The sequence below is a fragment of the Drosophila busckii genome, chromosome 3L (assembly GCF_011750605.1).
Source record: "Drosophila busckii strain San Diego stock center, stock number 13000-0081.31 chromosome 3L, ASM1175060v1, whole genome shotgun sequence".
NCBI classification, from domain to species: domain Eukaryota; kingdom Metazoa; phylum Arthropoda; class Insecta; order Diptera; family Drosophilidae; genus Drosophila; species Drosophila busckii.
Window position 1 is genome coordinate 13,979,807 of NC_046606.1, and position 24,127 is coordinate 14,003,933.

The window sequence follows — 24,127 nt, forward strand, 5'->3', positions numbered from 1 at the left end:
ATTTACTGCAACATGCACGCGATCAGATAATTTTTCAAGCCACAGGCGGGCCGTCACTTAGTGGCAGCCCGCATTGCCAACTGCTGTGCAGATCACACACACACACACACACACCTACAGTTGACATGTTGCACAATCAATCACAATGCCTGTGCGGCAAAGATTTAAGTTGAGTTCAGTTTTTTTTATATTTTTATTTATTAATGGCCAAAAAATGCTGTTAAATGTTTTATGATTAATTACAAGTGAAACATTTATCGCTGTAAGGCAAGGACAGCAGCTCGTTGCTTGCCACACCGGCAGCTTGCTGCATGCCGCGTTTTGTTTTTGGCGCATTTTGTAGGCTAAGGCCGCAGTCTAATTGGGATTGAGTTTAAGTTCAGCGCTCGCGGCATTGAGGCGCGCATTGGTGGGCAGTATGCGCTCCTTCTTCTCCACAAAGATCTGAAAGTGGCCCTCGCCATAGCCAAAGCCATGCATAGTCTTGCGCATGGCATCCGGTATGAACTTGAAGCCGCCACGACGCTGCAACTCCGGCGAGTCCAACAGCACTTGACGCTGCCGCTGCTGCTCCTGCTGGCAATCCTTCTGGCCCGGCTCGCAGTTGCAATCGGCGCCCGAGCAGGCCTTGTTCTCAATAATGCAAAACAGTTGCAAGCACTTGCGCATGATATAAATCATCAGCAGACAGATGAGATTGCTCGCAAGCAGATGCTTGCGTGCTAGGAACAACATGTCGGGATCCGGGGTGGAGTCCGAAATTAAAGCACACTGGTTCGGATTATCACAGGCGCTGCTGCAGTTGATTGTCTGTCTGACTTGATGACCAAACGTTGACTGAGTGAAGGATGAGAGCGTGCGCTGGCTATTTATAGCTGAACTAGCTACCTACCTAACTACGCACTACCTACTTAGGTAGCCATTTTAGGTAAGAAATCCAGGCAGGCCACAGGCTGCAGCCTTCAGCTTAAGTAATCAGCCAGCCAACTCAGTTGCCTGTGTGTTTATGAGTTAGTGTTAAATATTAACTGCAAATTGCTTTAGCTACAGTTGCCAACAAAAGCATGCATACACACACACATACACACATGACGGAAAACTGAATTTCCCGAAAAAACGAAAATACGGCATAAAAATGCACAAATTGAATATAAATAAATTTCCTGCCAGCCACTTGCACACAAAGCAGCGCAAGCAGCGACATCGATATACAGTTGAGTATATTTGCAATATATATACTATATATATATTGCTATATATCAGCAGCGCATATGGCACGTGACACACTTGTCTTCCTGCCTGCTACTTGCTACTTGCTGCTTGCAACTAGAGCGCGCCCAATCTTCAGTTAATTCAATTTGAATGCGAGCGCAAAAAAATTGCAAAGAAAGAAACCCAACTAAATTTTATATATGTATGTGTGTGTGTGTGTGGGCGCTATAAGAAAAAGCTGTAGATTTATAGCAAGTGAGAATTGAAACGAATAACAAATTCACTTTTTAGTTTAGCAATACGCAATTCATAAACAAATTTCAGTAAACGAAAAGATTTTGCATTGACTTGTCTTTTTTAAATATTTTAATATTGGTTACCAAATTGGAAAGTTTATGTGCTTGTCTTATTAAAATTAAATTTGTTTATATTTTCTTTCACTTTTAGCTTGAGGCTTTGCCCAAAACTTCCCATTTATGCAACGTATATTCACCAACTATTTACCAAACTGCTTGGGACTTTGCTGTTGCCCACGCGCTGCTCTAATCAATGACGCGACCGCTCATTAGTAAGCCAAAAAGTTGGTTGGCTTGCCCATTTTTTGCTCTGCCGTTCACCTGCTTTAATATGCCAGCGTTCAGTCAGGCTAAATACCTATGGGGGCAATCCCAGTGGGTGGCTCTGTATGTCTCTATGGTGTTGTCAGTTGGAGTGGAGCAAAAAAAGTTGGGCAAACTTTAAGCAAGAGCTGCAGCTGAACAGCTCATTGCTTGGCGTCACATTCAAGGTTTTTTTTTATTGCAATTTCTGTGCAATTTGCCAATCTATGTTATCGCCTGGGAGCAGACAGCCCCAACAATTTAGGTTCATTTGTTGACTTAATCATTTGATTGCGTTTTTCAGCCCCAGAATGCGCTGATTGAATTTGCAGTTGGGCAAGTTTTGTGCTCGAGCCGAAAACCGAAAAGCGGAAAGCAAGTTAATTAGTTTAATTGATAGATAGATGGAAAACACCTTCATTATAAAAGTTGAGCATGTGTGTGCCGCTAAAGAAATTGTCTATAATAGTTGATTACAATTTAAAGACTTTAAAAAAGAAAGTGCACCGACAGTGTGAGACCCTCTACATGAAATTAAATGCAATAACATTATTTTCTAGTTAATATCCAGCAAGAACGTGTTTTCTATATTTATGTACCTATTAAAGTAGCTGAGGTCTGACTGTTCATACAGACAAAGCTACTTGTCGTCAACGAAATAAAAAGCGATTTGTTACGTCTTCTTCTTGCTGTTCGCACATTCAACGCAACTGTTAGACACTTTGCAATATTTCTACAGGTTCTCGGGCACTTAAACCCAAAATATATTTCAGCCATGCAACTTTAAATTCATAAACCCGCTGTAAGCCAATATTTTGACAATATTCCGCCAACAATTTAGGTTGCCTGCAAATCAAATTGAAAAATTTATTTGAGAGATATGTATGTTGGGCTTCAATTTATGTGCCGCATGCGTCGTCATTTAAGATGAGTTTTTGATGAAAGCAAATATATTATATTCGTAGTGGGTGCTCTGGCTCGTAAATCGTGTGGCATGCCACACGTCGCACGTGCCCAGACGTGGCATCGAGCACTTTTGGCAGCTTTCATAAATATTTATGATACGACTGAGCGATCCATAGCGCAGCTGTCCTTTGTTATAACTGATTTTCAAGACGCATAACGTCAATAAAAAAATAGAATGAGCCTTAACCCCAACACACAAAAAAAAAGACAAACATTAAGAAATTTAAGGTTTCTCTTTTTGAGCCATGTAATTGCGCCCAGCCAAAAGTTGGCTTTATCTGTAGCATGTGTCCAAGTCGCGCCGACAAAAAGTTTTTGGTCGCTTTGGTAACTTGGCTGCTATTTTAAGTACATTATGCAGCGGCGTAAACAAGTCGCGTCCGCCTCTCCACAAAGATAGCCACAAAATTTTATTTTAATGCGATTTGCATTTATTACGACCCCCAATCCCAACCGCAAGCGAATTATGCTTTAAATTCTATGCTAGAGTGCAGCCAGTTAGCTTTCGAAATCATAATGCCAAAAAATTGTCTGCTTACTGCGCATTGAATGACAGACAGAGACAGCGATAGAGACAGCGACAGCGACAGAGAGTGAGAGGCAGCATTAGGCATAGGTAAACAGGCCAGAGCATTTGTGGCCAAGAGCAACGACGGCAAAACATCAGGCATCTGCATCCATCAGACTAAACAATTTCCGTCAAATTTCCAGGCGCTGACAAAAGCTTTTCACTCGAGTGCCAGACAAAAGCTAACAGCACTAAAACCAAGCAACAACAGCAACAACAACAACACGGACGGCTAAAGAGCAGAGAGCTCTCTGCTGCTGCTGCTGCTGCTGCTGCCAGAGCATGCCACCACGATAGCAAGTTAGCATAGCATTGCTAAAATTAACAATCAAGTGCCTAAGCGAATATCAAATACACTATAAGGTTAACACAAGTTCAAAGTGCATAAGACACCAAAGCAAGTTTATATAACAAACGAATGAATGTTTTGTTAATGTTTAATAAGCAATGCAATTTGTTTACTGTGTTCAAATTAAAACTTTTCTGGCTTAACCTGTTTTGAATTTGCCTTTAAGCTGCGGTTGCAATTGAAGTAATTTGCTCTTTTGTCTATCAACTTCTAGCTCTAACTCTAATAGCTGTTTGCCTCTCTCTGTTTCATTTTAAGTAATTAAATAAAATAAATAATTTTTAAATTATATTATTTGCCATATATATATATATTTAAAATTCGTTATTTATGCAAATATTATAAATATTTGTTGAAATGATAAAAGGCTTAAACTGTGAATAAATTTATTATTTTTTAATTTTATTACAACCATAAGTGAAAAGATTTTAAAATCTGCAGCATCATATGAAATTTTATTATTTATTTAAAATTTAAACTATCTATCGCATTATAAAGCTCCTCATATTTATAGCAATATCATCAGCTGGCTGTATTTCTAAATAAAAAGAATAAATTTCTTCATTTGTCTGACTTAATTGCCAATCCTTTCTAACTTTTGGTTTATATAAATTTTTTTAAATCTCAAACTACTGCAGCTAATAAGATCTTAGAATTCTTAAATTGCATCATGTTTTGGCTGCATGAAGTGTAGCAAGCTTTCAACAAAAGTCGCTTTACCTTTATGTGTCAAATGCGATTTAGGCCTCAGCGGCAGAGGCAGCGGCAGTTGCAATGGCTGATGCCAATGCCTGCCAGAGCGCACAGAGAGTTGCCAGTTGGGGTGAAAGAGGAGGGGAGGGTGGTTAGGGGGCACTTAACAGACATATTTAAGGCCATTACTTTGCATTTTACACCTGACAACAGGCTGCGGGCAAAGCAGGCTGAGCTGCTGTAATGGGTGGTGGGTGGGGTGGGGACTTAAGCGGATACACATTGGTATAGACTTGGCTTGGATCCAAAATGCAGACAGAGAGGCCTGGCAGCTGGAGTAGATATAGATGAACTACTTATATCCGCGCAAAATGTAACTGAAGCGTAATGTTAGCCAGGCAACAATATGCGAAGCAAAGGCGCTGAGCCAATTGTCAAGCGACTGCAGGCTGAAGTCGAGCGGGTGGGCGGGCGGACCAGGCGTAACCACTGTGGGTCATTAGCCAACTCTTGGCGTTGACCAGGCCGTCATTCAAATGTCATTAGTGTGAGGCAAAGCGGCCTGGGTCAAGCAGGTGCCAAGCGGGTGGGTGGTGCCAGTGCAGAAAGTGAAGCTCACATGCCACTCGTGCTACTCGTAATTTCATTTGTGGCGCAGCGCAATTTGCTGCATGGCCCGGATGTTGAGCTGCTGCTGCATTGCTTGTGAGCCCCACAGCTGCATTTGATTAAATGTCCCCGCTGCTGCTGCAGTTGGTTAATCACCGCCCAGCCGGCAAACGAACCACCCACTCAACTTGGTTTTTATCGACGGCCACTTGTGTGATCGTTGGCAGCTTTTAATTGTGTTGAAATTAAAACGCTTTGCATACAACTTGCGCAGCTCGCCAGATTTATGATTGCAATACGTTATTTATTGCCACCCAATTTAGCCGAGCCACCCAGCGGCCGCACTAGTTGCAGCTATTCAATTTGGCATAGTCTATAAAGATTTATGTTTTTGTCGGCCTGTGTAACCGCGAGCCTTTTGCGTCTGTTTCAATTTGCGCTAAACTAAAAACATACTTTTTAATCTTTTGCATAAACTGCTGTCGACATGCTGCCCGCTTTTGCTTTTGTTGCTATTCAGCACTTTTTCAACGGCTTTATAAATATTTATTGTTATTTTACGTGCATTTTAACAATCAATTGCATTCAATTATTTTGAAATTTTCGTGCTGCTGCTGCAAAACAAAATAGCAGCAATAAACTGCATCGACTATTGTCTAAATATTAATTTAATAAAGTGTCCATTCGTATTTATTTTAACGCTAACGATAACTTTATGCATGTTTATTGAAAACACAATTTATTTGGACATTTAGTGGGTTTTTATGTGATTTGCAATTGAGCATCAAATAATTCATTGTTGTTAAACTTGTTCAATTAATGTTTATTTAGTGAGCAGGGAGCGGGAGCGGGAGCGGGAGCGGAAGCTTTTCAATCAATTTTGACTGCTGTTAAAGCTTTCGAGTAAGAACAAGAACAAGAACAAGATCGGTCGAGTTGCTTAAGCAGCAAAGCTTGCGCTCTCGCTCTTCAATACTTTGCTTTCCCACTATCAGTGGACATGGGCGTAGCCTAAAATAGTAAAGAAGGGTAGCCTTAACATTTATTTTAAATTTCAAAATGCTTACCAATTATTATTTTAAAAGATTAATGAATCGAAAAATTATTGACCAAGTTCTAGCTTTTTTTTTTTAATTCAGACTTTGCTTAGCTATAACTATGTCCATGCTACTTATGTAATAAATTATGAAATTAAAGAGCGCTACCCTCCTAAATTATATGCTGACTACGCCACTGCCTACCCAGGTGTTTGTCTGTTTAAAGGTCAGTTTGACCACAGTGCGCTCTCTCTCACTCTCTCTCACCCACGTTCTCTTTGCTATGTGCGCTTAGAATTTAATCAACACGCTTGAGCGCATTATATTTAGTTTTGTTTTGGCGCTAGTCGCTCGCACTTTGTGTCGCGCATATATTTTAATTAGTCAGCGCTGCTAATAATAATAATACATATGTATTTCCGCATATACTAGAGTTTATCATACGCGACGTGGTGAGGGCGTCAAAGAGTGCGAGACAACAAGCAAAACAATGTCAAATGAAAGCAAACAAGTGTCGATAGGCCACGAGGTAATTAATAAACTAAAAGCTCATATTAAGTGCACGCTTATCTTTACTACCGCTGCAGCAGTCCGACTAGTAGTTTAGTTTGTATATTACAGACAAGTGGCAGCTTTAACTTTGAACCTTAGCCAATGCCAGTGTTATCGCCAGCTGATAAGCGTTTTTCTTTTTAACCAAACCTAAAAGACACAAACACACACACACACACACATACGCATGTGTGTGCTTAAATTTGAATTGGCCATTAAGCTCATTAGAAGTTCATCAAATTGTTTTTGCGGCGAGTGCAAAGAAAAACTTTGCAGACCTTCGAACTCGTTACACTTGAAAGCATTTTGCGCTAATTTTCAACTTGAGCGCCCCAATGAACGGCAGCTAGTGTCGCTGTTGAAAAAAGTTTATTTTTTTTCCTTTTACTGCGGCACAGAACTACGAAAATCCATTTGTCGACATTTAAAGTTTGCATGTGCTGCAGTCAGTGTCGTCGTCGTCGTCGTCGTCGTCGTCAAACCCATCGAATGTTGCTGTAAAAGCAAAAAATTTCTCTCAAAAAAAAAACAAAAGCGAAATGGCTGGAAATGAAATAGCAGCGTAGTCGATGATAAATTGTTCTGGTGGAATTGAGACGGCAACTGCTGGCGGTGCTACGGCAATTGCTCGAATGAATGGCAAACTGACTGACTGGCTGACTGACCTATCATCAATTCGCACCTGCGACGCAACGCGACACACTCTCTTCTCTCCACTTGTCAATTGTTTGCCAACTCAAAGATTTTTTTTTTATATTTGGGTGCAGACAATGGATCAAATGGGGAGTAACAAAGTCAAATGTTACGATAAGAGAGTAATACCCTATACAAAGAGAGTTTTGAGGAAGAATTAATCCATATTCGGTTCAAAGTTTAGTTTAAGTTAGGTCTCAGCACATTTCGGTATCTTTTTGAGCTCTCTTCTTAGAGAGTTTTGAGTAAGAATTTTTCTCTTATCTGCTAATTTAAACTTAACATACTTAACATACTTTGGTCTCTTTATGCGCTCTATTAAAATCTCTTATAAAATATATCAAATCGAGAGTAACTTAGTTAAATGTTACGATAAAAGAGAAATACCCTTCACATTGGGTAGGAGAGTTTTGAGAAAGAATTATTCTTTAAATTTCTGTTAATTAAGGTTGAAGTTATGTCTTAACATACTTCGGTCATTTTATGAGCTCTCCAATTAAAATGGATCAAATCGAGACTAACATAGGCAAATGTTACTCTATGAGAGAAGAACTCTAAAGAGAGTTTTGGGGAAGAGTTGTTCCGCACATTCCAAATTGGTTGTAAAATTAAAGTTCAATGTATTTCGGTCTTTCTGAGAGCATTTTGAAGAATGAATTAGAGTTATTGCTTAAATTTATAGCAAATCTTAAGTTAGGTGTTAGTCTCTTCAAAATGTTTCTCTATAGCATTTTCTCAAATGACACCTAAACAATTTAAAAAGTCTTTGAATGACGATTAAAAGAAAATTTTGTTTATGTTAAATAAATAAATAAATGTTATATTTTATTTATATTATAATTCTTCGAAGCTACCTCAACCGACAGATCACATATTTAATTAAACAGACTGTCAACTGAAATTCCCTATAAGAAGCGACTTTTGTGGACGAATTAAATGATTCTAATTCTAATAATTCTTCAGAATTACCTTAACTGATAGTTTGCATTTATAATTGAAATGACTCTCAACAGAAATTCTCTTTAACAAATGACTTTCCGCCATGAATTAATCTTAAACTGCTTAGAATTCCCTGAACTGACAGTTGGTACTTAAATTCGCAGGGACTCTCAACAGCAGCAAGCGTACAGTCCTTTCGTCTAATCGTAGTTTCCCAATCCTCTGCTTCTGCTTTGCTTTGTCATACCAACTGTTATGACAGCCTGAGGCCTGAGCGAAAGTTGGGCCTGTCAATTAGCTGCTAACAGTCGCAAAACTTGTTACCCTTTGTTACCTTTTCTATATTGATGGTTGTTGTTTCTGTTGCAGGCCGAACCAACAACGACAGCTCAGCCGATGGACGTGCGCATCAATATGCCCTGGGGATATGTGGTGGGTCGTTGGTATGGCAATCGACAGGTACGCCCGATACTCGCTCTGCACGGCTGGCTGGACAATTTGGGCACTTGGAACGAGCTGCTGCCGCTGCTGCCCGCACACCTGGGCGTGCTTTGCATTGACCTGCCCGGCCATGGCTACTCGTCCAAGCTGCCCGAGGGTATTGCCTACCATTTTGTGGACTACCTGTGCGTTATCTTGCGCATTATGGAGGAGTATCATTGGCAAAAGGTCTCGCTCATGGCGCACTCGATGAGCGCCATGTTGTGCTTCATCTTCGCCTCGCTCTATCCGCATCGCCTGGACATGCTGATCAGCATAGATATAGTGCGCACACGCTACCGCAAGCCGCCCTCACAGATCGATTACCTGCGCACCAATATCGAGCGCTATATGGTGGAGGACGAGCGCTTTGCCAATGCCAAGCGCCAGGAGCCGCCCTCCTACACCTGGTCCGAGCTCGAACATCTGCAGCACAAAGGCTCCGAGCACTCTGTAGCCCTGGAGAACTGCCACCACATCCTCGAGCGCAATGTAGCCAAGTCAACCAAGTATCCAGACAAATACTTCTTCTCGCGCGATGCTCGTTGCAAATATTACTTTGAGTTCCACACCAGTCCGCCCTTTGCTGCGGAGCTGGCGCGCACCATACGCAATGTGCCCTACTGCGTCATCAAGGGCTCCGAGTCGAACTTCATTGACGGCGAAAGCCAGGAAGTGATTGATATACTGCGCTCCAATAATCCACACTTTGAGCTGCATGAGGTGCATGGCACGCATCATGTGCATCTGAATAATGCGCAGGGCGTGGCTGAAATTATAAATCCCTTTATCATGCGCCATAGACCGCCGCAGTTGGAGAACTGGTCAGTGGATGAGGCGGATGGCGAGTTGCCCGAAGTGGTGCAGCAGTTCGCTTTAGCGGTGGAGGATTCACAGAATGTCAAGCGCAGAAAGAGAAAAAGTAACCTTTAGCTGTTGCACGCATCTCTGAGTCTCGGACTAGCAACAGCGCGATGCGATTCAATGAATTAACTAGCTAAAAATGCCGAACCCTTAAGCTTAATATTTGACTGTACATGGGAACCTAAAGTTGTGCAAATTGGTTCTCCATTTAAAGTGTATTAAAAAGTTGGCTGCACTTACTTTAAATTTACTTCAGCCTGCGTTACTTTTTTTTAAATTGTAAACTATTTTAAGTTGTTGTACATGTGTTACTATAAACAATAAATAGTTAGTTTTTTATATTATGCTGCACTTTGACTTCTAGACTTGCTATTTAACTTATTGAGCGCAATCGGCTTGCATCAATATTGACGTAAACTTTTACTTTTAAACTACAGTTTAGTTCGAACAGAAGTTCTTGTCAGCTTAAGCCTTAATTAGTTGCACTTGCAGTTTGGCAATGAAAATATTTGCAGCAACTTCAAACCAAAAGCAGCAGCAGCAGCAGCTTCTACTTAAAGTTTGAGCAGCAACAAAATCCTTAAGAGTTTTACAAAATTAATTTCTATTCAACGAAATTACCAAATGCACATTTTTTTTCTACGTTTTTTGGTATTTGCTGTCGATCAATCAACTTTTGGGGCAGCCATTTAATTTCGCTTTAATCTTTTGGTTCGCACAGTTCATTGGCCACTTCATTAGTGGCAAAAAGGGATGCATAGCTCTCTAGCGCACTCGCTCACGCTAACGACGTGTGGCAGCCACTTAAAAACAATGGCGTTGCACAAAACAAAAGACCCCAAAGTTGCCACAAAGAATGCGAGAGTGTGTGGGTGTGTGTGTGTGTGAGAGTGTCGATATGTATGCTATACTAAGCAGCAGGCAATGGTGTGTACAACAAAAATCGAAACGTTGCCCTGCGCTCGCTTCCCTAACGGTCCCTTTTGGCCATCATGAGCGGCAGCAGCAGCAGCATCATCATCATCCCTGGGTAAAATAAACAAATTTAACGTTTTTATTGCCAACGCACGTTGCGCTCTCTGGGTTTCTACGTAAATTAAATTAGGTAGCAGCCGGAAAAAAGAATTGCCAGCGTAAGGCAGTCAGACAGATAGCAGCGTTTGGAGCCTGCAGTGCGATTATATATAACTGTATATATATATATACACTTAGTAGGTATGTATTCGACATAACGAAATTGATAGCGCATATAAATGTTTAATGTTTTGGTAATAAAATTGTGGCTAAAGGCTTCCAAACCACTGAAAAACGAGCTTGCTACGCTTTTGGCATTGGCTGGTGTTGGGTTTGGGTTTGGTCAGAGTACAGCGCAAGTGATAAGCCATCTTTATGATAAAAACACAGTTTTTGTTAACGCGTAACGCTTAACGCACAATTTAATTTGTTAAAAATCAATAAACAACAGTTGCAAGTAAGCATTAGCGATTAAATTGCAAACTCGCTTTTAAAATACGTTTGTCATTAAAAAATGAAATAAAAAGGGTATGGCCAAAGTTAGGCAAAGGCAGCAAGAGAAAGCTGGAGCCACATAAGGTTTATTTATAAATATTAAAGGTAGAACAGGAATACAAATTTAGTTAATTGGCATTAAACAAATTAGTTTTCAATATGTAAACTTTTAGCAAAGGGTTAATCCAAAAATATTCTTCAAAATTATGTATAAAACTAAATTTGCATGCAGCTTAATGTTTGTTTAACTTCAAAGTCTAAAAACAATTCACAAATATTAAACAAATATTTAAAACATTTAGTTCAGTTTTTGTTCAATTCAATTTAGAATATTGCAGTTGAATTTGTATTTATTTCATAATGCAAAATTTTAAAAATCAATTCTGAAATTGAATTTGCGTATAAAGTCAATTTAATAAAAAATTGAAATTTTTAAAGCAACTCAATAATTATCTATTCTCAATTGTAGCTTTTTTGTAGCCAATTCTAGCTTTAAAGAGCTAACTAAAGCTGAGTCCGCTCAGCACACTTGGAATGAAATATAGCAAAGTCTAGGCCTTCATCTAATGTACAACAATCAGCGTCTGGCTGATAAGATAGAGCGAGCAATCAAAGAAATCAAAGAGCGATGACTAAGGGCAGCACTTTAAACATTTTATTATCAAAACTTTTGTGCCTTGCCATTGGCTGTGGCCGAATGCTGGCTAATCGGATACTGCTGAAAGACACGCGACTTGTCCAGCTGCACAGACTGCAGCTCGCTCGCGGGCTTGTCATGGGCCAGAAAGTGATTCGTATGCCAGAATTGAGTCTGAGCGGCGGGCAGATGCAGCCGTCGTATGCCCAGCAGGCGGTTGCGTATGTCGACGAGGCTGGTGGAGCGTGGCTGCAGCCAAAGCACCAGGATGATGCCCACGACTGTGAGCAGCAGAAAGCTGACGCTGCTGATGAGCAGAGCGGTCCATTCGACTGCAATGCGTAGTTCATACTTGCAGGCTTCGAGTACGAGCAGTTGGAGAACAAAGCCCAGCGAGAAAATGAGTTCTGTATAGAGAAAGGGAGAGAGCTCTAGGAGCCAGTGCAGCGCATGGCTGGAGAGCACGCCCAGACTGGCGTAGATGAGGCAGAGAAAGAGAAAACAATGCTCTGGCTGATCCTCGTGGTAAATGCTGAGCAGCGCCACCACCAGCGTGATTTGTATAATGCCAAAGAGTAGAAACACCAACTTGGGCGTATAGCGCAGCAGCAGCAAACAGCCCAAGCCGCAGCCCGCGGCATAAAGCGTATACGGCATATAGAGCTGAGAGTGTTGAGTGAACGCCAGACTGGCGGTCCACATGAGCTGCAGTTGCGTTGGCGCATGCAGCAAACAGCAGCGCTGCAGCAGCAACACCAACCCACCTGGGAGCAACACCCACCACTGGCGATTGGAGCGCAGCTCGTAGTCGCTGCGTGCTACAAATTGCGCCAGCACCGACTGGCGCGGCAGAAAGACCAAACGCTCCTCGTTCAGCAGCTGGAATACCAAATCCTTGCTCTGCTTATAATTGTGCCACGCCAAATGCTGCAGCAGCTCATTAACACAAACAAACGCCAGCAGCAGCAACTGCAGGCTTAAGGCCAACAGCCCACAATGTTGTGGCTCAAACTCATTAAAGATGATAAAGCCACAGGCCAGTCCAGCGGCATGGCAGGCATTGCCCAAGGCCAGGCGTGCGGCACGCAGGCCGCTGGCAGCGCTACGCAGACTCACATAACTAAAGCTCGCCACATAGACAACGCCCATGCCCGAGAGACTAAAGTAGTAGCTGATGCCTAAAATCGAGAAATATTTGATAAACTATTTTGCAAAATCATTCAAATTTACACTCACTCAGTTGTCTGCTTAGCATAAAGCAACTGCCCAGCAGCGCACACAGCAGTCCATAGAATATTATATAGTAATGATCGTAGCTATATTGCTGCTTGAAATATTTGCGCAGCGTCCAGCCTATAGCTAAGACCAGCGCCATTAGCGCTGCCGCCAACCCATACCAATGTGGCCAGATATTGTCATAGACAAATGCAGACTTTAGATAATAGCCCCAGCTAAGGCCACATTGCCATAGACAAGACAGCACTGCAGTTAACACAAGCATCTTTATTAAATGTGTGAGAAAAAAATATTATATACAGACAATATTTATTTTATGTATCAAAAAAATAACTTTTTGTTAATTAATTTCAGTAATTTTTAATTTTTACATAGTTAAATTATATTCAATTTTAATTGTTTATAAAAGTTCTGAGCAGTCTGTGCGTTTAAAGTTGCATATGCGAAATTTATATTAAGTGCGTTGAAATTTGTGGGTGTAACACTTAATTTTTCAATTTGCGAGTGAGGGTGCATGCAATTCACAAAATTCAAAAACAAACTTTAGCTACAGTGAGAGTAGTAGCTACATACCAAATTTTGTGTATGTAGCTCTTCCAGTCTCTGAGTTCTTGCTGCTCATACAGACGTACAGACAGACAGATATGGCGTATGATTGTCTAGCTGATTAAGAATGTAGCTATACACTTGCTGCTATAGAATTATTATAAGAAATCAAACAAGGCAGAGCAAATAAATTATTAGATCTAATAAAAATATTGTCTGTATAATATTTTGAATTACAAGGCGCTCACCTAATAGATCTGGCAATTGCAGCAGACTTTTAACACGCTGCCAAACTGTGTCCACCATAGCGAGCAAGAAAAACTGAAACTGAAACTGAAACTGACACTGAAGCGAAGAATTGAAAAACTCCATTGGCACACAGCTGTTAACTGTTGTCGCATCTTGTAAAGATAAGATAAGCAATTGAAATAAGAGCAAGAGCAACTTTAATTGCTTGTTGTTCGAGCAGCAGCAGCAGCATTGAAAGATATAGCAAGGCAGTCGATACATAATTTAGTTCAGTTCAGCAGCGAGCAGCAGCAGTCGAAGCTTTAAATAAATAATAATTTGCATTTTAGTTGCATTTATGACTAATTTAACTTTATGCAGCAATTAAAAGCTTTGGCAAATGAAAATAAATGCGCAGTGCAAATCAAGCAGCCGAACTAAATTTGAAAAATAAATATGTTGCATATAAGAAAGTGTTGCAAGTTGCAAGCAATTTGTAAAGTATCTTTTACGTGCAGGCTTATGCCGTCTCGCTCGCACTGCAGCTGCTGCTGGTTTGGGGTCAAAGTGGCGCTGACACAGTTACAGTTATGTTGTGTGCCACCGATAGTTGCAATGTTTGTAAGCAGCTCATGTGAAGTGCGGCATGCCTAACTAGTGGCAGCTTTTCTCTGTTTTCGCTGAAGTAGCAGCTAATTAGTTGAAATTGTTGTCAGTGCTGCTCATGGCAGTTAATTGACTTTTGACAAGCTGCTGCTTGACATTGCGCTAGTTTTGGCTTTTATTTTGGGCAGCGCATAAAGCTGAGCTGCGTTTTTAATTGAGTGTAAAAGGGTTGGGCGGAAAGCTTAAGCCGCTTTACTTTGCTCATTACGCACACAGTCAAGTGGGCGTGACTAAGTCTGTTGCATAAACATAATGCAACCAAATGCATTGTATGGCCATAACAATAAATTTTATTTTAAAGTCGCTGCGGCTTATGTTGCTGTTGTTGTTACTGTTGTTGTTGTTGCTGCTGCTGCTGTCGAGTGCATTTCATTTTGCTGAAGCGGCCACTTAGTGGCTCTCAACATGGCTTCCTGTGCTGTTGCTTGTTGCAGTTGTTGTTGTTGTTGTTGTTGTGCATAAATTAAATTAAAGCTGCAAACGTGACCAGAGACCCTTAGGCACCCATCACCGCACCCACCACTCGTAGCCAGCGCGTAATTACTCAGCTGTGGCAGGCGCCTAAATCATCCAGCAAGCCTGCTCACGCTTCCTCGCTCGCTCTCGCTCTCGCTCCCTCACTCCGCTGTGTGTGACCTTTAGTCAGTTGCAAATGTGTAAACATTTTTCAGCAGCAGCAGCACAGTCTGCCACACACACTAACACACACATGTTGCAACAGCAGCAACACTATTTGTGGCAGGGGGCAACGTGGGTCATACTTTGTCACAGATACTTTTGCACTGATTTATGCAAATTGCTTGCATGCTAAGATATCATGAAAAATCGTTAATTGTGCGACAGAGCAAGCGCTACAAAGAGCGAGAGCGATAGAGAGGACGAAAATTATTTGACCTGCTGCCATTTTCACAGTCTCACACGCTGCTTTGCTGCTCGACTCACTGCAATTATGTAAATTGCGTTTGCCTTGCTTCAATTTCTGCTGCGCTTTAAAAGTTTCAACTATTTTGCTCTATTTTTTAGCTAGTTGCACACAAAGTGCATTTTAAATGCGCTCAGCGAGCTTTGTTTGTTAATATTTAATGCCCACTGTCGTTGCATTAGTTTTGAGCGTAGGCTGATGCACATGGGCGTAGTCAGCTGGCAATTTAGGGATTGAGTATTTCATTTAAAAATATTTAAAACAGCAGCTTAGCATAAAATTAAACTGCAACTATTTAAAATGTTTTAATATTTACTTAAATTTTCAACGCTACTCCTTTGCTGCAACATTAGCATAATTTGCTTTTTAATTGCAGGCGCATACTTTTGCTGCATACTGTCGTTCGTTATTTAAGTTAATTTTTCGTAGAATTTTTCGTTGCTTAGCTGCTTTTTATTTTGTTGTTGCAGCTATAAAACAAGCTATGAATAATATATGAGCCAGCTAAAGTGCATACATTTCATTTATATTTTTAGCTATTTTAATAATTTTTATGCGCAGCAATTACTTGAAATTGAATGCCTGAGTTGCTTTTGCTTTTTATGCACACACACAAAGACACACACACATAAGCAGCTACAGGTGTGTTTGTGTCTAAGCAAGATGGCCGCCGTAAACGAAACTACAGGCGTTAAAAAATGTTATGGCTGGGCGCTATCGAATAACAAAGGGCGTGGGGGTAAGCAAAGGGGCAAAAAGTCGCTGAAGCGAGAAACTGATACCTAAAAATCGTAGCTGCGCTTTGCTCAGCTTTTTATGTGGCCGCTATAAATAAAGCAATAACATCAATTTGAAGTATCTCATTACGTGTTACGGCTGCAATGAGTGCGGCCATTTTTTACGACACACACACACACACACACGTAGCAGGAAGCAGACTGAGAGTCATATTGACAGTTCGGCAGCCAAATGCTTGCAAAGTTTTGAGTAGTTTGGCCTAAAAGTATGCCACAGCATTTTGTGGCTACAGTGAAAACACTTGAGTGTGCAACATAATATGTTTCAATTGCAAGTTTGTGGTTTCACTGAGGCTTCACTGTATCATGCGTATCTGTCTGTTTGCCAAGAGTCATTTATGCAAAAGTTTTTACTTCGCCTCTGCCTAGCCAAACGGCTCAGGCTTTGGCAATTAGTTCTTCCCTCTGCTTTTGCTTCGTTTTTTTGGCAACACATTAAACTAGTACTCGGTCAGTTATTGTGGGTGTGTGTGTGTGTGTGTGTGTGTCTATGCTGGATTGTGACGGACCCCAAAGTCATCAAAATGATGGCCCACTATCAAATAGCCAAGATACACATTTGCACAGCTGCCGCAATTAGCACGTTTCACACATTGATTTCCAGCACACACACACACATAAACACACGTATACACGCATACATAGGCAACTTGAGCACTCAATGGCCTGTGCTCTGATGGGTTATTAAAATACTTTTGGCTCTGGCTTTGGCTCTGGATCTATCTGTGTGTAATTATTAATTATGTAATAAGTTTGAAATGAGCGCACATTTGCTGAATGTGAAAGAGAGAGAGAGAGAGAGAGAGAGAGTGAAGCGTAGTAATGGATTGAATTGCTTGCCTTGCTTATAGTAGAGCTTAGGCAATCGAATTGCTTTTTTGTTATAAAACTTAATGGCAAATGCAGCAGCTTGAATTGCATAGCCTTCGGCTTATGTCAGAATGCAATCGCCTAAAGGATGTGTTAGCCATGAGAGAGAGAGAGAGAGAGAGAGAGAGCAGCTTAGGTTACAGCCATATTTTGAGAGGCAACATAAGCTAGATTGAGGGAAAAAATAAGCTATAATAAGCTAGATTCAAAATTTTCGTCAAAACTCATGTGAAGACCTAAAAAAAAAGGTCGGAGAGTATTAAAACCTATTCTTGAGTTAAAAAAAAAGTTAATGCCTGCAAATTTTATAGAATTATGAAAACCAAAGACCAAAATTTAAATTAGCTAGAGTTCAAGCTTAAAGCACTTCTATTATTTTGCAAGCTGTTTGACCTCAAAAAATAAGCTAGATCAAGCTTATAATAAGCTAATATGGCAACACTGGTTGCAACTTGCTTTATTGCTTAATCGTTTTTTATGTCAGTTTTCAAATACTTCATGACTATTAATTATTTTATTGTTTAATTAAAAACCACAATAACATATAAATTTGCAAATTAAATTTTTAATTTTTTTTTATAGTAAAAATTATTATTTCAACTGAAACACTTGTAGACATAATTTAATATTCAAATAAAAAGTACTAAATTGGGTATATTTATTTAATAAATGCTAAATTTTGAAGGCTGCTTTTTTTTATAAGTTCTATAAATCACGAACTGCAATTATAGATAAGTCTATGTTGAATTCTGATTGAGAATCAAAATTGTTCAATGCAAATCGCTTTCACTTTGTCATTTTCTCTCAGTGCTTTGCTGCCCGCATTAGTCAAAATAGCAAATCATTTAACAATCGAATGATTATTGAGTAAGTTATGGCAAATATAATGCTAATGTAACAAAGTCAAGTCTTAAGCGTAATTGTATAAAATGCAGACGATTGCTTCCTCTATTCGCTCTGTTATCTTCGCTTCACTGTGATTGCTTCACTTTAATTTAAATGTGAATAAAAATTGTAGATTGTTAAAAAATGAATTCATTACTTGGACATAATATAAAAACATTTGCTTTATCCTGCGCGCACACATTATAGAAATTTAAATGTTTTACTTAGCTATATTGGAGTCTTGTTATCCGATTTAGTTTGCTGACTGCTTTCAATTTGAAATAAAACAGATACTGTGGACTCTATGCCACATAATATGCGCAGCTTTGTTGCTCTTTCACTTGCGCCTCGGCCATTTGCATAAAATGACAATTTTATTTATTTTATCGCAGAAGCAGGAGCAGAGGCCGCGAGCCAGCAGCGACAGTGGCCTGGCTTGGCCTGGCCCCTTGGCTCATTTAGTTTGTCAGCTTTTTGCTGGCGCCGCATTTTTCAGTTGCAATTTAAACAATTTTCTTGATTTTTCGCTGTTTTATTTTGCGTTCGTTTGTTTGCATTACGATAAGCGCTAAAGAAATAAAATGCTGCACCGTTCACATATTTAGTGGAGTCAGTGTAGAGAGTCAAAGCCAATTTCAATTAAGGCGCACTTAAATTTTTTTTCTTTTATTGGCGCCCGCCCAATTATGCTGAGTGTTCGTTTGAGAGGCAAGGCCAAACGTTTGCTGTCACACACACACACACACACATACACGCGTGTACACGTGGCTGACAGCGGCAGACACGGCACTGGGCCTGTCAACGCGGCAAGGCAAGTTGGTTGCGCTTTTAAACTGTCGCGAGCATGAAAAGTAGCAAAAACTTGCAAGCCAAGCAGAAGCACAAATTACAAATTGAAAAAGGAGAGTCTGTCATAACTGAAGGTGCTTAGGGACGCTGGCGAGGGTCGCTCGGTAGCTTGTTGCAGCCAACATGCGTGCAAATGTTTTGCCACTTAGTTTCGATCAACTTTTGTGCGCTGCCGGGTAAACTTTTTACATTCTGCACTCAAATGCAGCAACAAATCAAAAGTAAAACAAGTGCTCTACACTTACCGAGCCCCCAACGCAACTTGAAGTTGTATTAGTTTATGCCTGGCATGAATTTGTTTGACCTCCAAGTGCATTTTGCAGTGGCTAATGCCCTTGGGCTCCTTGTCTAACAAACTTTTTTCTCTCTGTGGTCAGCATGGACTGAGGACTAGCAACAGCTTTTTACTGCTCTTGTAATCAAATTAAACTTTCTTGGGGTAACTAGTTTTCGATTCCAAAGCAATTAACTTAAGACATTTCACATAATCTTGAGTCTAGAGAGGGCAATATAAGTTACAGAATTTTTAGAATAAATTTATACTTATTTATACTTTCAACTTCTGTAGGTGTCCACTGAAAATAAAACTCTTATTTTCTATTTTTGTCATACAAAACAAAAATTTAATTGTTTTTTATACTTTTTATAATTCAAATTGATATATTTATTTTTTATTATTTATTTTCTGAATTTATTTATATAGTAAAAATTTGTAACTATTTTTACTCACTATTCTCAATCTTTAAGCAATGTATTCTATAATTTTATTTTATTAATTTCATTTTTATTTGCTTTTTGAAATTTACAGCGCATTGTCTAAGTCGCCTATGCCTCACTTTGAATGCTCTAAACGTTTCACTTACTAGCACTTGATTTGCTGTTATTTCTTTTCAAATTTACTGTTGATTTATTTTTTGGCTTTTAGCAATTTTACAGCTCAATTGCTGCCACAAAATTGTTGGCTAAAATATTTGCCAAACAAATTAAAATTTACATTGATATCACAAAACACAAAAAGGAGCAGCACTTGCAATTGCAGTTGCCAACGTTGCTGCTGCTGCTGTTGTTGTTGTGCATGTTGTTGCAACAAATTACACGCCATCCGCCATTGGCAAATAGTAAACAGCAAACGAGCAACTAAAAGCGGCAGCCAAAAAGTGAATAAATAGAAATTGCTGGGCGCAAACAAAAAGTAAAACCAAAGCAATGTGAAATGCAAATTCAAATGCAAATGTTGTTGAGGCAAGTTGGAACGTGCCGCGTTGCCAACTCTTCTTTTTTTTTTTGTAGTGTCTTGGGCCAAAAGGCTTAAGCACGATAGAAATTTGTGGCGGCAGTTTTTGGGCATATTCTTGATTTGGCCAGAAAGGCGGAAAGAGCTGCAGCAATCAAACTTATCCGGGCTTGACTTGTCTGGCTGGCTGGTTAAATAAGCCGAGCAACAAAGCTTATCTGCTTGAGCGAATAATGTGCACATGTCAACTTGTCTGCCCGGACGCAGTCGCTCTGCTGCTGCTGCTGCTCAGTTATTTATCTTGATTGCAATTTAGTTTTTAACTTGGTACTGAGACAACAGTGCGTATGATTTATTTTACAAATAAAACTCTGCACAGATAAAAAGTTTAATTGGATTTCATGCAAATTGCAGCAGCTTTGCATAAAAATAATATTTATGCATTTGTTTTTAATTAAAAAACCGAAGCCCTAAAAGCTATTAGCAAATAGGATTAATGCAAAAGTTGTGGCTATGAATACGAGATTCCAATATCAATTGAGCAAAAAGCTGTTCAAGAAAAATGCATTTTGAATTTACAACAATTGATTGAATTTATTTAGCCAAAAATAAATGCATACTAAATAAGCAGAAATCACATACTAAATTACTAAATTAATAATTCTGGCAGATCGGGCCCATAACTCATTTATAACTATGCTGCTGACTAGCTGAAAATTGTTTTATAAATTTTCATTGATTCCGTTGACTCGGTTTGATTTATGCCATAAATTTATGCATTGACTGGCAATTGACAATTTCGCAATCAAATTTACAATAATAAATACTACGCACCACAATTGAAAGCATTTTGGCCCAGTTCTAATTACCAGAGCGTGTTGAACTATTGTGACAGTTTTGTAAAGTTCAATTACTGGTCACAAAATGCCAACAATTTATACGAGTGTGTTGAGCTTTAGTGCAGTTGCCAAAAATTTTGTCTGTTTTGTGGGGCTCAGACAGAGAATCAAAAATAAACTTTCGCATTACAAACTTTTTTGTGCCCGAGCCGAGCCCGCCCAACTAAAATTTCCAATTACTAAAGGGATTCAAAGCAGTTACCAATTTTGAAGCAATTTTTAGACACTGCAGCTGCAAAAATAGAAGAGAGCACAAGAGAGAGATAGACAGAGCTAAAACAAATCGTTTGTAACTTTTGCCTGTGAGTAGCAGTTGCAACTTCAACTAACATGGCATAGCTCTTGGCTTGCAACCGTAGGTACGACTAAGTGGCAAAAGCGTTGTTGCAACAGTCAACCAAAACGTAAATTTATGAGCGGACTAAGCAACGACACATGCACGCAGTACATGGCTCTATGCATTGCGAGTTGAGGCAGCAAACATTTTTGAATCAATGCACGTAGAGAAAAATTAAAACTCTTCTTAAAGACATTAAAATAAAATAATCTAATATAATACTGGAAGCTGTAAGTTTGCGTCACTGTGCTGACTTAACTTTTGCTAGAATTTAAAGAGAAGAGTTTCATTTGCGAAGAATTCCAGGCTTATTGACAATTGGAACTTAGGTGGGGAGAATATTCAATTTATTCAATTTCAGCTATATACAGTATATAGCTAGCTATATATAGTATGGCTTACCTATTTAAATAAAGTGATTGATATTCTTGTACAATATTTAATTTTTTATTGTAATATTTAGAAGATGAAGCGCTTGCTTTACTAATTGATTAAATAATGAAAAATTAACTACGAGAAATTCTGGATTTGTTGGTTATAAAAATAAATGTATGAAAAATATAAGTTTCAGACATTTTTTCTGTTCTATTTACAATTTGTTTAATTATTGGTATAAATACTGATTTAAGCATTATTTGTACATTTAATTTATCTTTTGAATATGTCAGAATATTCTTGAATAATTTCGACTCTTTAAAGCCTTTACTAGATTTTTAAGAGTTAGAGATTTTCTATTACAGTCATTTTCACTTTCACTAAAAGGTAGCCCAATTATTTTATTTAAATCAACCCAAACAACATAAGAGACTTCATTAAATTAACAAATAAATTAAAAATAAGAAATTAGAATAACAAAAAAATCAGCCTGAAGGGCTTTGTTGCTCTGGCTATACCAATTGTACCATAGAATTTAATTCTAGGCTCTTTCTTTCTATTTATTCGTTACACATTTTCTGCCAGTGTAATAGTCTATTCAGTAGAATTGTTAGCTATGTGCACGCACTCGCAGCAGCAGGTAAGTTGGCTACACTAGTAGCAACTGGCAAATGTTTCGACTTTTGCCTAGCAATGCGATCCGCCGCAATTGTCTTGGCCACACACACACGCACGCATATTCGGTCTGGACTCTTGGAGCGTGTGTGGCACTCGTAAATTACGTTTGGCATGCGGCTCAAGTGACCGAAAATTGTTGCCACCGAGGCAAACGAAAATGTTTGTGCCCAGATAACACTTGTCCAAGCGCATAAATTCTCCCGAGTTTTTGAATTATGAAATGGGCTTGGTGAAGTAGTTGGGATTGGGATTTTGCCCCACTGTACGCACAGATTTATGCGTGACAAATTCCGTAGCAAAAATATATCAATGACAGTGCATAAATTAGGCATATTAATTATTAAGCCAAGAGAGAGAGAGCAACCAATAAATTAAATAAACCAACAATAAACAAATGTTTGCTACTTCACTTTTGGGGCTATAATCATAAATTTTGCGCCTAATTAATCTTAGGGCTTTTTCTTTGTTTTTCTATTGGCCTCAAGTGTCAATATGTGAGCGCACACTTTGGGTTAAAGTATGCATGCTGTTTATATTACGTATACGTCATGGTCATGATTCTTTGTTCCCCTAATGGAAATAAAGGACTGAGTGTGCAGAAATTGATTAAGCGCAATGAGATTAGCGCCATAAACTATTTTGGCTGTTCTGTTTTAAAATGCAGATATAATTAATGGAAGCGAACCACTTAAATTAATTGCTAAATTGAAAGTTTGGCAACGCAGCAATTTAAATTTATTTAATAGAAAAGTTTGGTTCACTAAATTTATTAAAAAAAATAAGCTAGTAAGTTTCTAAATAAAAGGTGCTTAGCTCTAAGGTTTACACAAAAGATAAAGCGAGAACGACTAAGTAGATATTTAAAATCAGTTTGAATAAATTTTGGCGGTAAAGAAAATTTTTATTTTAATGCTTTAATTCTCAGAATTCCAACTTCCCAACCGAAGTACATGCTTAAATTATTTACAGTGAAATATGTTGAGAGGATACATTGATATTGAGTCCTTGGAAAAGGAAGCTGAATTTAAATAAATTTTAAATTCACTTGAAGCTTTTCAGCGTTAGCCTGAGAATCCTTTTGCTGCTTTTTAACAGCAAATGTTCAAATATTAACTAAATAAACAAACGCACTTTTCAAAGCTTTTTATGCAACAACTTTAGAGCAGAATATCAACGTAATTTTAAACGTTGCACGCGTTGTTCGAATTGTGGTTTTTATTGCGCATGCAAATGAGAAATGCGCACCCGAAATGTAAATTTGCTTGGCTTGTGTGTAATTACGCTGCCAATAAAATAGCAAACACACACACACACACACACACAGACACACACACGCATGTGCATGTTTAACAAATGCATTTGGTTAGAGCAGCAAAAAAAAGGCTGAAAAACCAACAGCAGGCAACATGACCACAAAACGAAACTTTTTAGCTTAAGTAATTTTCGTGTGAAAATAATTCATTAAAATTAGATTACATCGCTGAGCCCCGAACTACGAGTAGAGCAAACAACAGTATAAAGAAAATAAATGCAGAGCAACAAAAAAATGAAAAAGAAAACTGCAAATTTGGCAAATGATTTCTTAATGCAATTTTGTGTGTTTGTGTGTTCACCTAACGGATGCTATTGTTGCCTTTTAAAGGGCCCAGAGATAGACATAACAATGCAGAGTGGAGTGGAGTGGAGTGTGTGGCAAGTGGCAAGAATCCAGCTGGAATTGTTGTCGCATTTTATAAGTTTTTTTTGTTGTTGTTGTAATGCGTATGAGCAGTAGGGCAACTAAAGTGTTGAGCTGAAGCAGCAGCAATCTACTTCCGGTGTTGTCTTTTGTTGAACAGCTCAGCTACGGGATAAAGCACAGACACACACACATAGACACACATTCGCTTAGCTAACAG

At 39.1% G+C, this 24,127-nt stretch overlaps 3 protein-coding genes across 3 annotated transcripts; 1 reads left to right on the forward strand and 2 right to left on the reverse strand.

The window, feature by feature from the left end:
• Nucleotides 1–357: 357 nt before the first annotated feature.
• Nucleotides 358–735, reverse strand: LOC108599465. Its single transcript, XM_017986301.1, has one exon. The coding sequence runs from the start codon at nt 733–735 to the stop codon at nt 358–360; it is 378 nt and encodes a 125-aa protein (XP_017841790.1).
• Nucleotides 736–6,381: 5,646 nt separating this feature from the next.
• On the forward strand, nt 6,382–9,836 carry LOC108598809 (serine hydrolase-like protein). The gene is made up of 2 exons (XM_017985551.2): nt 6,382–6,562; nt 8,587–9,836. Exons 1-2 carry the CDS (start codon nt 6,524–6,526, stop codon nt 9,628–9,630), a joined length of 1,083 nt encoding a protein of 360 aa, XP_017841040.1. The 5' UTR covers nt 6,382–6,523; the 3' UTR covers nt 9,631–9,836.
• A 1,867-nt stretch (nt 9,837–11,703) lies between these two features.
• On the reverse strand, nt 11,704–13,795 carry LOC108597915. The gene is made up of 3 exons (XM_017984531.2): nt 13,738–13,795; nt 12,944–13,189; nt 11,704–12,885 (listed from the first exon to the last, which is right to left on the reverse strand). Exons 1-3 carry the CDS (start codon nt 13,793–13,795, stop codon nt 11,732–11,734), a joined length of 1,458 nt encoding a protein of 485 aa, XP_017840020.1. The 3' UTR covers nt 11,704–11,731.
• Between the last annotated feature and the right edge of the window lie 10,332 nt (nt 13,796–24,127).

What these genes read in the sequence shown, in the direction of transcription:
- LOC108599465 (XM_017986301.1), bottom strand. Translation starts at nt 735, where the DNA reads ATGTTGTTCCTAGCACGCAAGCATCTGCTTGCGAGCAATCTCATCTGT.
- LOC108598809 (XM_017985551.2), top strand. Translation starts at nt 6,524, where the DNA reads ATGTCAAATGAAAGCAAACAAGTGTCGATAGGCCACGAG. An exon ending in AAGTGTCGATAGGCCACGAG is followed by an intron (nt 6,563 to 8,586) that starts GTAATTAATAAA and finishes TTTCTGTTGCAG; the next exon opens with GCCGAACCAACAACGACAGC.
- LOC108597915 (XM_017984531.2), bottom strand. Translation starts at nt 13,795, where the DNA reads ATGGTGGACACAGTTTGGCAGCGTGTTAAAAGTCTGCTGCAATTGCCA. An exon ending in GCAATTGCCAGATCTATTAG is followed by an intron (nt 13,190 to 13,737) that starts GTGAGCGCCTTG and finishes TGTTAACTGCAG; the next exon opens with TGCTGTCTTGTCTATGGCAA. An exon ending in TATGCTAAGCAGACAACTGA is followed by an intron (nt 12,886 to 12,943) that starts GTGAGTGTAAAT and finishes TCTCGATTTTAG; the next exon opens with GCATCAGCTACTACTTTAGT.